We start from the raw sequence: 16,549 nt of genomic DNA, 5'->3' as shown, positions 1-16,549 counted from the left end.
AGTTGGTTCCATACCCTCACAATTCTATGTGTAAAAAAGTGTCTCCTATTTTCTGTTCTGAATGCCCCTTTATCTAATCTCCATTTATGACCCCTGGTAAAAATGTAATGTTTCAAATATTCCCAGCGTCAATAGTAGAAGGTGCGCTACGGGAATCCTACATAAATAAAAATACACAAACTAAAAACAACAAACAAAATAAACGACTCACGAAAAACAACTTCAGAAATGTCTTCATCTAGACAATGTGGGGAAGCTATAAAAAAGGCCAACAAGATGCTCGGATATATTGTGCGAAGTGTTGAATTTAAATCAAGGGAAGTAATGTTAAAACTCTACAATGCATTAGTAAGACCTCACCTAGAATATTGTGTTCAGTTCTGGTCACCTCGTTACAAAAAGGATATTGCTGCTCTAGAAAGAGTGCAAAGAAGAGCAACCAGAATTATCCTGGGTTTAAGAGGCATGTCGTATGCAGACAGGCTAAAATAATTGAATCTATTCAGTCTTGAACAAAGAAGACTATGCGGTGATCTGATTCAAACATTCAAAATCCTAAAAGGTATTGACAATGTTCACCCAGGGGACTTTTTTGATCTGATAAAAGAAACAAGGACCAGGGGTCACAAATGGAGATTAGATAAAGGGGCATTTAGAACAGAAAATAGGAGGCACTTTTTTTACACAGAGAATTGTGAGGGTCTGGAACCAACTCCCCAGTAATGTTGTTGAAGCTGACACCCTGGGATCCTTCAAGAAGCTGCTTAATGAGATTCTGGGATCAATAAGCTACTAACAACCAAACGAGCAAGATGGGCTGAATGGTCTCCTTTCGTTTGTAAACGTTCTTATGAACCCAGTGTATAAGTAATATCACAGTGAAAGAAAACAATCAATAATACATTGCTATAATAATAAAAAATAAACCACTGAATTTAAACCACACCACACGAATGTGATCCGGGGCACATTCACAAAGATTGCCGGGGATAAAAGTGGAGGCACAATATTGATTATTTAGGTGAAAGTTCCAAATAAAAATAAACCTGCTATTCTCAATAGACCAATTATAGTGCAAAAAGAACAATATGTACACAACTAAACAAAACAAAAAACACAGAACAAGACACCGTTTCCTAGACTGATACAACACTGTATACTTGTTTCTAACCAACCCAGTAGTGACTTTGGAAATCAATAGCAATAACTCTTAAAAGTTAAAACAGATTCTTACTATTAACCACAACAAGTTTCTAGAGTATACAATAACAATAGTTCAATTTAAAGTTTCAAAACGACAGTGCATTACATCAGGGGGAAACAGTGAAAAGAAATAATATTTTCTGATAGAGAAGAAAACAGTGTAAAGAAAACGTAGTACAAAAACGAGTAAAAAAGAAAACAATAGTTTCTTTAGTATAAGAAACAGTATTTTCTTTAGTATAAAGAAACAGTGGTTGACACTAAACATACAAAAAACATTTGTATTAAACACATTTCCAAATAACGAAACAATAAAATACAATTAAAAAATGTGTTACCTCCACGTGAGACTCAGACGTAATGTGACCACATGTCACATTAATGTGAAGTCTGTCCTGTTAGCCACAACAACAATAATAACAATAACAATAACAATAATAATAATAATAATAATAATAATAATAATAATAATAATAATAATAATAATAATAAAAACAGATACAATAAATAAAACAAGAGTTCACACCAGGAAGGTAATCTCAAAGCTTGTGCAGGCTTACCTGATCTTAGTAGCGGGGGAGAACACACATCTAAAAACACACGCTGCTGCTGCTGCTCCTGCTGCTGCTCCTGCTCCTGCTCCTGCTGCTCCTGCTCCTGCTCCTCCTGCTGCTGCTGCTCCTGCTGCGCTATTCGCCAACAGAGTAAAAGGAAAGCTCGTCCTGCACAGCTGACGTGAACGGCTTCTATCTGGTCCAAGATCATTTGCCAGTTTAGCAATAAGCGGTGCTCAATTAACTACAGGTGTGTAAGTGTTGGGTCCCACCCGCTACATTCATAAGCAACATATTATAATATATTAATGATTTAAAACCCATTATAAATAAATATAAACAAATAAATAAACCATTACATTGGAAGTACCTTTTTCTATTGGTTACCTGAGATCTTCATATATTTACCCGTATAAGTTATAAGCATTTAAAAAGAAAACAAACCCGCTTTAGCTCCAAGCATTGGCTCATTTGCAATAACATCAGCTCGGCTTAATCTGCAGTTTCCGCTTTATAAATTCTTATTATGTGGCGTGTTGTGTTAATATCAATTTAAGATTCACTTCAAATTGCGAGATTATATTCGCCGTTTTTTGTCAGATTCTTAACCAATTGCCAAGTTAAAATGGTATGTGTAACACTGGAAAATAAACATTTAAACAAAAATATAGGAATCGATGAATAAATGAATGAATGAATAAATACATACATACTACAACGGAAGGGACTAATCGGAGACTCTTAATGAAGCGAGAGTGGTTACAGTTTCTTCAACTTTTTGTTATATGTGTTACAGGTTCAGTATGTTTATCCCTATGGCCGAAACTGAAAACAAAAACACAATCTGAGAGCAGAATCTCTCACGTAGTTGCTATCAAATGTTACATCAGCGTATCTTGTGTAAACGGGAGTTCTCGCATAAATAACATGTCACATCTGGCTACTTGGCGTTTCTGTTTCTTAGCTACCAAGCGATTTATTAGTGGCAACCTTGTCCTGGGAGAAATAACTAATAGTAGACATCAACTAAACCCCTCTTTCTCTGTAACCTACTGTAGTTCTGCGTTTAATATTGCTTCGGTTTACTTTCTGTGTCTGTGTTTTACCAAAAGATGTAACTGGTATGTGTGCAAAAAAGAAATATATATATATATATATATATATATATATATATATATATATATATATATATATATATATATATATATATATAAGCGCAGCAGCAAACTTAAAATAGAAAGTTAGGCTCAATCAGCTAAAAGCACCATCAGAAGAACGGTGTTTGCACTTATGACCAGTTTATTGCCGATGAACATATGGCCAATATTTTGTCTCACGTCATAGCTGGGTAAAACAAACAGATCGCGCAATGTTAGCGAGAGAGCCCGAGCGGAGCCACTTGGACAGCTAAGCAAACGCACTGGGACAATATCACGAGAGCCGCACTTGCTCTCTGCGTATATAAAGCGAATCAGTTATCTGATCCGCACGCACTCCTCACTTCCATTTGGAGATATTTCATTAACTCAGAGCCGTCTTAACGCTGGCCACAGCACTTAGCGTCCTTTCAACAGTGACCAGGTGAGCGCAATATAGTCCATATTATTTAACCCTTTACTGTGTAAATTGTGCTTTGTTGCAAGCTGGTAACGTAAGAGACGTTTAAACACTGCTCGCTTGCCAGTTTAAACATGTTCTTTCTTTCTTTCTTTCTTTCTTTCTTTCTTTCTTTCTTTCTTTCTTTCTTTCTTTCTTTCTTTCTGAAACGTTTGTTACATTTCATAACCCTCTCCATTCTACAAGAATCCTTGAACATGTGGATTATCTTTTGCATTTTTCGCTGATGTACTTATCATGACATTATTTGATATTGTTATCTTTGAATTAAATTATTTGATATTGTTGTCTTCCATCCTCGTTTGAAAATCCACAAAGCGCGTGCTGTAAAGAACAAAACTCACGATTTTATCATTTAATTCCAGTCGTTTAAAAACCCTGCCGACAGCTGCTTTGTATTGCAAGATGCGTCATGTTGTGGGCAAATAAGTGATCAAACATCCAAGGATACAAAATTACATAATGCGAGGGTTATATGTTTATAATTTAGCAAAGGTATAAGCAGGCTACGCGTCACCGTCCATCGCCTATATAACCTTCTTTTAATGATAATTTCTATTAAAGAAAAAAAGAATCTGACATGTAGCTTTAGATTCCGTTTTTTATATACAGTACTATCTATGTTTAAGAGCACGCTTCCCGTTCTCAAAGGAAATCCCGTCTGTCTGCTAAGATTAGGTGGGCTGTTGTCTCTAAACCACTTTAATTTGAGTACTATTAACAGAACACTGACTACTCAAAAGACAATGCTATAATTGAACGTTAATGCTTATCCGTGATGAAAATTGTAACAAAGAGAAAGGATTGTTAAATTATTGATGGGTTTGACTACTTTGTTAACCTGGATTTAAAGTATATACAGTGGATATTGCTGTTTTAACGAGTGGGTTATTTACACACACAAACGCACACACACACACACACACACACACACACGCACACACACACACACACACACACACACACACACACATACACATACACACACACACACACACACACACACACACACACACACACACACACACACACACATATATATATATATATATATATATATATATATATATATATATATATATATATATATATATATATATATATATATATATATATATATATGCTCACCATAAACATGTCCATGTATGTACTTTAAAATGCATTATTAGTACCGGTACGTTTTTAAAGTGATATTGTATAGAGTTGTGTTATGTTGCATGTGTTTATTAGTCTTGTGACAGTTCATCACTGAGTCGGTAGGGTTCGCCAGAGCATTAGAAATGGATGTTTCACTATCGCTTAGCTGAAACCTTTGTTTTCAGTAAACATATCATTATAACACACACTGAACTTTATTTGTACTTGTTACATATCGGGCCAATTATAAGCCTGTAATCGAACAACGGCTACTTCTATCGCCAGTAGCCCCTACATTGTCCGTGATTACATATAATAAACTATGCAGAAAATCGATTAAAGCGTGTACTGCAACACACGCATGATAGTCACCTTTACAAATAAACTAATCATTTAACAAATAAAAGCTTTTCCTCCGGGCATAGCCACAGCGATAATCTCATTGTGACATGTTTAATCAGTGGGGAAGGAAAATGAATCAAAGAAAATCTTTTGACTCGGGGCGAAAAGAAAAGGTTTGATTTTTGAAACACGGCTACAAATGACTGGTAGCATACTGCAATGATACCCCTCAGGCGATGGTTAACAAATCAATAAACACATACCCGTGCGTTTATTTATATACATTTATTGTATTATTAACATGATCACTTTCATATTATATTGGAGCCCGAAGAGACGTTGTGGTCGTCAATTTCAACACTTATCACAAGCACCTCGAGTAAAATGAGGTTACCTCTAAATCCTACTGTGTGCCTTAGGCATCGTAACATTCTGAATTTCAGCGATTAAACTCAACAAATCCTCGCCATTATTATAAGCCTTTCACTGGCTTTCCTTTTTTTCGAAAAATGTAATATTATTAAATCTAATTTATAAACGGTTAATCTTAATTTCTTTTCAGAAAATAATAATTGCTTTGACAAATTAACAAGTGTATCAGATATAAAAACACGAACGAGTTGTATAGTTCAATTTGAGTCACACGTTTATTTATTGATGTATTTATTTATTTGTTTATTTATTTATTTTTAATCGGCTTTATAACAATTAGACAATTAAAAAGGTATGCTAGATTCACATTTAACACGATTCCAGAACAGTACTTAGTAGTTAACACTGATAAATAAATACATATGCTTATTGTATTCCAAATGTAATCCCCGTGTAATTGAAATAATCTTCGTTTTGCCACGGTTGGTGTATAATAAACACTGATACAATAAATACTGCAGCGTAGCCTACCTTTTGAAGGTTTTGGCAAAGCTGAAAGTATTGGATTATAGGTAGCACTATGCTCATTATATTTCTATTGTCTACATTTTCTAAACCCATTAGGCCTGTATCTAATGTTCCCTATTTCTCTTGGACCTTTCTTAGACATCCTTGACAGCAGATCGTGGTGGCTTCCCTCGTTCTTATCGCTATACCCAGCCAAACTGCCAGTGACTGACACAATAAAGCGTACAGCAGTGACTGCGTACTGTAAGCTTCACCTCAGCAGAGCGTCTAAGGAATACTATGCTTTGTTTGCCTAGAATGAATGAAAACAATTGTTCACACCTTTAGCACCACTGAAACAATACACTTGAAATGATTGTATAAGAAGTGCTGTGACACACACACACACTTACACGCACATCATTATTATTTATTTTTTAGCAGACGAATCCAGGGCGACTTACAATTGTTACAAGATATCACATTGTTTTACATACAATTACATTATGTTTTACACATTATTTTTGCATACAATTACCCATTTATACAGTTGGGTTTTTACTGGAGCAATCTAGGTAAAGTACCTTGCTCAAGGGTACAACAGCAGTGTCCCCCACCTGGGATTGAACCCACGACCCTCCGGTCAAGAGTCCAGAGCCCTAACCACTACTACAGTATGCACATGCATATTCACATGCACATGCACACGCACAGACACATGGACATGCATATTCACATGCACACGCACACAGACACATGGACATGCACATGCACATACACAGACACATGCACATGCACATGCTTATGCTCATGCACATACACACACACATACATATTACATACACACAAACACACATACATATATACAAACACATGCACACACACATACTTATATACAAACACACACACACCTACCTCCTTTTTTGCATGGCTATTTATTTATTTTATTTTTCAAATAAAGCAACGCGATCAACATATTACATGGTCGAAATCATTAGTACAATGTATAATTCACTAGGCAAATTAATTGTGAGTCTAATAATTACAGAATAAACACTTAACATATTATTATACATTTTTATATTCACTTTGGTTAATGCTAATATGTATTATTATTATTATTATTATTATTATTATTATTATTATTATTATTATTATTATTATTATTATTATTTGTTTATTTATTTATTTATTCATTCATTCATTCACCAACCCCTGCATCTAGTTTTTTTTTTTTTTTTTTTTTTACATCATTGGGATTGGTCTTTTCATTAATACGTGTTCCCTCCCAGTTTTGATGCGTGAAGTATAAAACGTTTAATTTACATTGGAGATTAGAACAACATGCAAATATGGTGCTTTTAAGTCCTCGGTGTTGACAGAGTGCTTTTCAGACAGCTTCGCAACATCTCCTGACAGTTCTGGTGTAGGCTATCTTTATTGATCGTTCATTCATCATACAAACTTCGTGGAAAGAGAAGGAATTAATCTAGCACGAGAAGCTTTATTTACCATCCGTCTCCCTAGCTGTTTCACACGTTTCCTTAACATAGGCATATTTCAAAATGCGTAAGGCTACAAAAGGCCGAAGTGAAATTTCCATTTTGACACGGGGGAAATCTACATTTCGGTAGCAGTGAAAAGTGAACTGTGCTGTGTTTGAGCTACCTGGAAAAGTAAACAGGTAAGCATGAGCAGAGGGCTCTTCAAGTGAAGTACAGCCACTTACCAGGCTGTGCACATTTACTTCTGTTCAACCCCCTTGTTCAAATGTTCAAATACACCCACAAAAAACACACACCATCTCTGCTAACACCAATCTTCTCTGCAGGGATTAAGATTTGGTACAAAGCGTTAACTTACTGACTTCAAACGTGTCTGCCCAAACGTGCTTCAGCTCTATTGGGTTGCAGGTTGGAACACCTCAAACACAGTCTTTGCGACTCCCTGACAAAATGTATTTTGTGTTGTTGTAAATGCAATCACCAGGCATGGTGGCATTTTGACAAGTACAGCACACGAAAACCTGTAAAATAATGCAGAAGTCCAGTCTTTATCTTAATAGCCGCCAAAGATATACAGTTTAGAAGAAAATGATTGCTTTATTCGTGAAACATAATTAGAGACGTAATTTATGTTGCAAGACGTACGGCCATATTAACACCTTTAAGTGGTCTCGCTTAGTAACTATTCGAATGGCTACAGATTGAAGGTCAGGCTGTTCGATCACACAAGCTGCAGTTCCACTGTACTCTTTCCCAGTGCTTTTCAATGGGCCATTGTCACCCTGCATAGACAGCAGAGTGATTAATTCTCCAGGAACCCTCAGATTCGCCTCGGAAAATATTTACCTATCAGGTGATCTATGTAAGTAGTTGAAACAGACTCATCAAATGCAAAAAATAACATTCTGTATTCACATCCAGCAAAGGCTCGTTTAAATGGAGTAAGAAAACACAAATAAAATAATAATAATAGCCCTACTGGTTTATTAGTGATGCAAATATAATTTAAAGGTGCAATACCTATTTGTACATATTTGAAAAATAATGTCCAGCCAGCATTATCGGCTTCTATTTATTTACTAGTTCTCTGAACTGTACTGCCCATTCAGACTAGGCTAAAGTGTTTTGACATAACCCTTATCGCTGTGGGGAGAGTGAGGAGATGGAGGAGTGTCCTTAATATTGTGGACGGATTCAGAAATGAATGAAGAGATAGTCCATTGAAAGCAGTTGAATGCCATGACAACTCGGAACAACCTCAGATTTATTCCAAACAGTTAGAACACATTGTACGGGGGCGTCAATCATCTATTATTTCGCCCCTGAAATAAATGCAAAAACTGGGCTTGGACAAAGGCTTCCAACAGGAGCCGGACATTTGTCTACATTTCGTCCATTGTCCGCAGCTTAGCAATCGGTTTGTATTTGTGTTTGCCCGGGTCCGACCACCCAGGATGCGCCGAGGACTTACTAAAAACCTGCAACATTGTCACCCAAATCACATACTAGATAGGAGGCAGGGAAGCACAGAGGAAGGGAGAGACAGAAAGAGGGAGAGAGGAATAAACTGATCAACAATAATAAATAGCTTTCTCACTAGACAGGAGACAGAGAAGGTATCCAACAGACATAGCAAATAAAAGAGCGGGGAAGAGAAATAAACAGATCATTTATAAATTGTGTATTAGATTGGGGGGGGGGGGGAATTGAACAAATAACAGGAAGACGTAACGTATTTTACAGTAATAATTAGTTTATGATATATATGACAGGGCAGCAGTGTGGAGTAGTGGTTAGGGCTCTGGACTCTTGACCGGAGGGTTGTGGGTTCAATCCCCAGTGGGGTACACTGCTGTTGTACCCTTGAGCAAGGTACTTTATCTAGATTGCTCCAGTAAAAACCCAACTGTATAATTATTATTATTTATTTCTTAGCAGACGCCCTTATCCAGGGCGACTTACAATCGTAAGCAAAAACATTTCAAGCGTTACAATACAAGTAATATAATAAGAGCAAGAAATACAATAACTTTTGTTCAAGCAAAGTACAAGTTTGACAAACCACAATTCAATAATACAGCAGGTAATAGTGATAGTTACATCAGGATATGATTAAATAGTGATAGTTACATCAGGATGTGATTAAATACAAAGTACTACAGGTTAAAAACTTGGCAGATTACAGTATTCTGAAGTACAGGATTAAATGCAGTAAAATAGGGGGCTGATAAGAGCAAAATAAAGCACATTTAAATGGGTCATTGTATGTAAAATAATGTGATATCTGTATAATGTGAAATAATGTATAATGTGATATCTTGTAACAACTGTAAGTCGCCCTGGATAAGGGCGTCTGCTAAGAAATAAATAATAATAATAATAATATAGATTCCGATCTGGGTGGGAAATGATTCAGATGGACTTCAGGCAGGAAACTTCTTTTCCCTGTGCAAAACCCCAATTCAAATCAGACGGTTTGCGAAGTAGCTTTTCCATTTCCAATAATGAAAATAGTTTTAAAATGTGGGAATTCCATGTGATAATTAGAAATTTTACAGAACAGAATACCTTACCGTCGAAAATAGGCCTGTAGTCGAGCGACACGAGTCTGACACATAGGCCTAAATGAACGGGTCCAAAAACAAAAGAGGATGTTTTGTCAGACACTTAACAATTAACTCTTACGATCTTACGCGTGTTTCGTTAATTATTGGGTATGCCAGCGCCTTAACCTGAAACATTCTACAGGTGTGTACATATTGTATTATCCTTCTTATTTCTTGAAACAAGTAGTAAACGTATACGCGAGTCAAATTATACAATCATAACAACTGGATTATATATAGCTGATGCACAACAAATACTAATATAACTAATACTGATATATATATATATATATATATATATATATATATATATATATATATATATATATTTGAGCCTAGTCTTTCAAGCATTAGGTTTACAGTAAGCAATAGACATCAGCACAAAACTAATCTTTCTTTACTAATAGAGCTTCGTTCCTTTTGAAACAACACGCAAATCGATGACTTAATGTTTCATTTATACCCCTTGTCCTTAAGCCGAAACCAAAATATTGACCTAAAAGGTTTACATAAATTGGTCTCTTACCATTTTTAACAATAGCATTTCGTTTAGGCGAGCACCAATGATTGGAATAAATAGTCTTGAAACCGCTTTCAGGCCACAGTTTAGCCCCAGCTGCTACAAGGCAATTTTCCAGCTTATTGCTTTAATATTTTTATATCTGTGGAGGGTATTAACGCAAACGCTTTTCAGGAGCAATTTGTTATAACGCGCTTTCGAGTATGCAGAGCATAAAGCTACTTGGAGCTCCTTTGTATGTAAATAGGGTGTAGAAAAGGCCCTCCCCGTCTTTGTAATTAATTGACACGTTATACCACTCATCATGTTCTGAAGCACCAATGGTAGAGGCTCGGATCTCCCCAAAACCCACAATTTCACATCTGCAAACACTGTCTTCATCCACTTGACTCCCAAGACCCGCCCACACGTGGCCAACCTTTTACGTTTTTAATGCTTTTTCACTGCAGGTTCATGTGTTGAGACCAACCTTATATGGACTGATCAGTCCACTAATGGCTTATTTCCTCCTCGCGCCCGTCGGTAGCACAGTGTCCACGAGCCAGATTTAGTACACTTCAGGCACTTTGGCACTCTTCCTGGACTTACAGAACTCACTGCACTACTTTAAAAGCCAATGGTTACCAACCGTACTGTATTGATTTGCTTCAGCTGTAGCTAAATCTCGCACAGCATTTACTGTTCCCTTTTTATTCTACACTGATTCTGTTTTGTGTGTTTTGAAACAGCGGATTGCCAAACTGGTGCTGCAACTTTCCTGCATAAATTTAGAATATGTCGTTGACCAACACAAAGACGGGCTTTTCTGTGAAGGACATCTTGGACCTCCCTGACACCAATGATGAGGACGGCTCTGTTACAGAAGGAGCAGAGGAAGATACAGAGGGGTCTGAAGCAACGAAAACGAGTGGAGTTCTGGGGCAGAGCCCCTCAGAAAACGTGCAAACCCTTCCTTTAAAGAACCCATTTTATGATAATAGTGATAATCCTTACACAAGATGGCTTGCCACTACAGAGAGCATTCAATATTCATGTAAGTACTAATGTTAGTTTTCACTAAATAGAGCTGATTTTCATTTTAATCGGCTGAGCATGTCTTATTAAATCTGTGATTTGTATATATATTTTTTTCATTAAATATTATTATATGGCTTTTCGTTTAACGTAATTCCTAATCCTAATATATGTTAACAAGACCATGTGTATTTTTTGTTTCGAGAGTGATATTTTCTTGGTTTTCCATCTTTCGCCCCTTTGTTCAGTTTTTGAAAATGGTAATTTATATATAATGTATTTGTCCCATATACAGCGCCTTTTCATCCGATCGTTTGGACTATTGTATACCGGTAATATCAATAAGACATGTTAAAGATAACCTGGTGTTAAACAAAATTTAAAATGACAGATTAGTAGTGTTTTATTATCATTTTTATATTACTGGGTTTTTCAGAAGTAAAACAAATATGTAATTTAAATGATACCAGCTTCATCTCAGGAAAAAAAAAATCTAAATGGTCTCTTAACAACGAATGTATTGTTTATGTTTAGATAATACATGGAGACACTGTTTCTCATTCTTTATAAAACAATCCACGTATTTTACAAAGAAAGGGTTCATTAAAGTTGTGCCAAATGCCTGCAAGATCTTCCGATGGGAACACATTTTAAGTTGCATCGTCTTGGTATCTATAGACCCAGCTTTGTGGAAATTACATTGAATCAATTTACTGCATCCATGTAAAACAAAGAATGTGCTGTGACGTTGTTACTATATTTGTATAGTAATTCGCATTTGTTTGTGGTGTTTCTGTTTTCCTACAATTCTTCACACAGTGCGTGGTTTATCATCAAACTCCCAACCACAGGACTCGTCTGCCAAATCCCCAGAACCTTCTGCAGACGAATCGCAAGACAATGACAAGGAAACTTCAAGCAACGGCAGTGACTCTGGGAAGAAGAGAAAGCGAAGAGTGCTGTTTTCGAAAGCGCAGACCTACGAACTGGAGCGGCGATTCAGACAACAGCGGTATCTTTCAGCACCCGAAAGAGAACACCTTGCTAGTTTGATCCGTCTAACGCCGACTCAGGTGAAAATCTGGTTCCAGAACCACCGGTACAAGATGAAGCGGGCCCGAGCAGAGAAAGGTATGGAGGTGAGCCATCTCCCTTCCCCGCGACGGGTGGCAGTGCCCGTCTTAGTCAGGGACGGTAAACCGTGCCATACGCTCAAAGCGCAGGACTTGGCGGCCACTTTCCAGGCTGGAATCCCATTTACTGCATATAGCGCCCAGGCTCTCCAGCATATGCAATATAACGCCCAGTACAGCTCCAGCACTCCCCAGTTCCCCACGGCACACCATTTGGTGCAAACTCAACAGTGGACTTGGTGAACTATATATAAGGACTGATGCGCTGTGTATTTTAGGGACGTGTTAAAGTAAAGAAAACGACTTTTGCATTTTGCAGCTTGATCCATACCGACCATTTTATTTTGGTGGTGTTTCGTGCGCCATGTTTACAGAGTTTTCGCCATGAAAACCGCGTCCTGCCTCCTAATTGGAAAACTTCGATGCTCTTGTGATTTTTTTGTACAGTATGATTGTGTGTTGTAGAGTATGTTTTTTGTCAGTCGTGTATAAAGCACGTACAGAAACCACTTTTCAATTATAGGTTTTTTTTTTAAAATTTCTTGCTCATTTTATATGGAACTATACAAAAATAATATTTATGGCCATGTATAAAATCCTGGCAACCTTTAGTTTATTATATTATTTTGTCTTGATTTTTGTAAATATTTGGTCGTAATTGTTGCCAAGCAGATCACCTTCAGGGCGTTTCGTTGCAGATATTTCCTAAAAGAAAATTGTCCAGTTTATCGGCATAGAATTCTAGACCTAATTGTCTGAATAATCGCATAAACGCGCATTGAGGGGGGTTTCTGATTTTTATAAGAATTTTAATAAAAATGCTGTGTTTCAGAAACTACGTTTTGGTTTCGTCTGTTGACTGCAGTGTCTTAAAGAAATAATTAATTGTCTTTGAAATAACAAAACGCAAAGTCTTAAATGGACATTTATTGAACTATGATGTATTTATGTATGTATTTATTCATGTAAGAATTTATTTTCACGTTGGCGATTGATTGTTTCTAAATGTATTACTATTTGGGTAGGCTATTCATAATAATGTCAATTAGGGCCTATACTGCTATTGCACATCGTACAGCGATGTATTTGTGTCACGCACGATGTAAGACGTTTCTGCAAACGGCATTTTTGTATTATTTTTATGTGTGGCTACTTAAGAGCTTAGCTGGATAAAGTCACTTGTGAAAATATAAATAAACCCCACTCACTTAATGTAAGAGGGCTTCTTCAGCCGAGGAGCTTTTGATTCCAATACAATCTTAATGGCTTCCACTTTGAGGTTCTGGATTTGCATCCTAAATCTCAGACGTCTCACTGGTGTGTGTTTCTAGTAGCAGAAACACATAGAAATTGGATTTTAAAATGTAACCAATTAGGCCTTCTACAGAACATCAAATCGATGACAGAGAAATATGAAATGCAACACCGATCTACCCATCTTTGTCGTTTATTTATCAAAGGGAAAAATATGTGTAGCATCACATCAGCCTTTCGCATGCATATCCAATCGCGACACCAGTTGTGTCGTTTAATTATATCGTGTTCTCTGAAAGAAATGTGAAATTAAAAGGAAAGTGTTTTATATAAATAAACACTACTATAGTATTTGGTTTGGTTACAGTCAATGTATACAGAAAGATGATGTAGGCCTACTACCTGGGACTATATAAAATGTACTCGCATTTATAGGAAGAAAAATCGTATGAAACTGCACTAGATCAACATGATTATTTCAGTTACAAATAACCTAAATCGTTCTGAAAATTCCTACAAGAGCACCATTGGACCAGCAAATACGATACGGATTTCTAACAAACTTATTGCTGACTATCAGATTTATTTAATATCTAGGACAAACATGGTTATCTTTAACAAAATCTTCAGTCGGTACCAGCAGAAACATCTTGGTAAAACAAATGATAGCTGCCATAGTCAGTATCACTGAGCAGACTGGTAAATTGAAAAACATTGCTAATTATTTACAAGCCGCTGTCTCCAGAGACCTCTGGGTTTGGTTCGTTGTGGAACAGCAAGTCCTTTTCACACGAACTGGGTGTTTTAAAGACTGCGAACATTCATATACTTCAGAGAGATATATTTATGTATTCATTTAACAACAACATTAACCTAAACTCAGATTTTAAAACCTCATTGTCTGTTATGAAACATACATGCCCTAAAATATTGTGCAGGAATTTCCGATGTATTCGATTACCAAAGAGTGTATTTAAATAATATATTGATCCAAAATAATATTTATATCTTAGACACAATTTATTTAAATAAAACTGTTACATACAGGTATATGCTATGTATACCTAAAATGTTGCCTACACTAGCTTAGAAGTTATGTGTTGTCATAGTTCATATTGTATTGTTAATCAAAGTAACTTCATAGATAGATAGATAGACAGATAGATAGATAGATAGATAGACTACAGTTTCTTTGTATCTTATTGCGAGTGAAATTATTGGAATGCTCTCATGTGTGTGCCGTGTGCGTAAAAGACTTGGACATGATACGTCTCTGCTGCAATATTTGTGGTGCGGTATTAATAATGCATTTCATCTTGTTCATATAAAAAGGAAAGAATTGCAGCATTGGACAGTTTGATTTCTTTGCATTTGCATGGGGGCGGCTGACACTGTTGCAGTGGGACCATTTAAAATCTCCTTAAGTCAATAAAACATGTTGATTCCTGTGTGTCCCTAACCTCTTTAGCCTTATATTTCACACGATGACGGGGCAGTTTTGTGAAGTCTATCTTTGCACAATATACAGTAGACGAGACAAAAACAGCACAATGGATGGAGGCCGGTAGTTAAGGATGTTGGAGGCGTGCATATTAAGGAGGTATAGAGTGAGAGAGGGAGACTGTCAGAGTTTCTTGTTGCTATTCAGTTCTTTTATTTGGGGCAGTGCATCCCGAGTCAGGGAGAAGTATCCTTGGGTTTTGTTGTGCCTGTCAGTTGGTGCCATTGTGATCCTCGTTGTACATGGTGAATTCCATATGGACAGCTGGGCTAGGGAGGGAGAAAAGGAACCCTCACAAAACCCAAATTGTGCCTGGCTTTCAAAAACAGCATTGTTGTCTCTCAAAGAAAGACGAATTAAAAATTCGTGTTATATCTATTCTGAAAAACCCCTCTTCATTCAGCGATAACAGGGGCTTCTTTTTTCCTTGATATATCTATAGTAACAAGAGTTCTCTCATGTCTCTTCCCCTCGCTCTCTCCCCGTCTCTTAACAGAAGGATTGTATTGATGTCTTCGCTATTTCCACACAATCTGCTTCCAGAAAGCTGCACACCATTGCAGAGTTTATTTTGACACTGTTTCATTTGTACATACTTTGCATTTTGCATCGCATTCGTAAGCGCGCTTTACACACTGGTTTATTATGTTCATTTTACAGTATATTGAGTTAGATTAAAATAATCATGTTTGCTTAAATGTGTAGCTACATGTTTTCAAAAAGCTCATGGAAAATACATACAGTATTAATATTATAAATACGGTATAGGGGCCTACAGTAAAGTATAATTAATTTGCTGGCATATATATATATATATATATATATATATATATATATATATATATATATATATACACACACACACACACACACACACACACACACACACACACACACACACATCTGGTACAGTTAAGTTACATTTACTATAATTTGACAATTTTTACAGTTTCTTTATTTAGTTAAATGGTGTACATTTGTATTTAGCAAACGTCTTCATAGTAAATACATTATTATTATTATTATTATTATTATTATTATTATTATTATTATTATTATTATTATAGTAATAATAAATGATGATTTAAAATCAATATTGAACCATAAGCCATCATCTGATTTTTTTCGCTCCATCGACTAAACTATACTAACCCATATTTTCAAATAGCAGGGTTCTTCTCTTCGATGTATAATGCAGAAATAGACCCGTGAACTGCAGTCAAGATCGCTTAGACTCACTTTATTAAATCATTGTTTGTGTTGTTTTTCGACAAGTACATTTAA

The 16,549-nt window shown here is 36.3% G+C and overlaps 1 protein-coding gene and 1 long non-coding RNA gene across 3 annotated transcripts in view; one reads left to right on the top strand and one right to left on the bottom strand.

Annotated features, from left to right (window-relative positions):
- Positions 1-1,942, bottom strand: part of LOC131737352 (uncharacterized) — a 65,936-nt gene extending 63,994 nt beyond the window's left edge. For both annotated transcript variants that reach the window (XR_009328972.1, XR_009328973.1), the window contains exon 1: positions 1,764-1,942. This is a non-coding gene — a long non-coding RNA (uncharacterized LOC131737352). The remainder of the gene's footprint in view (positions 1-1,763) is intronic.
- Positions 1,943-3,192: 1,250 nt separating this feature from the next.
- LOC117410884 (homeobox protein Nkx-2.2a) lies at positions 3,193-16,058 on the top strand. The gene is made up of 3 exons (XM_059025889.1): positions 3,193-3,338; positions 11,092-11,396; positions 12,197-16,058. The coding sequence occupies exons 2-3, from the start codon at positions 11,138-11,140 to the stop codon at positions 12,751-12,753; spliced, it is 816 nt and encodes a 271-aa protein (XP_058881872.1). The 5' UTR covers positions 3,193-3,338; positions 11,092-11,137; the 3' UTR covers positions 12,754-16,058.
- Positions 16,059-16,549: the final 491 nt, after the last annotated feature.

This window comes from Acipenser ruthenus, chromosome 6 (assembly GCF_902713425.1).
Source record: "Acipenser ruthenus chromosome 6, fAciRut3.2 maternal haplotype, whole genome shotgun sequence".
In the NCBI taxonomy this organism is placed as follows: domain Eukaryota; kingdom Metazoa; phylum Chordata; class Actinopteri; order Acipenseriformes; family Acipenseridae; genus Acipenser; species Acipenser ruthenus.
This window is presented reverse-complemented; position numbering and strand designations above follow the sequence as displayed.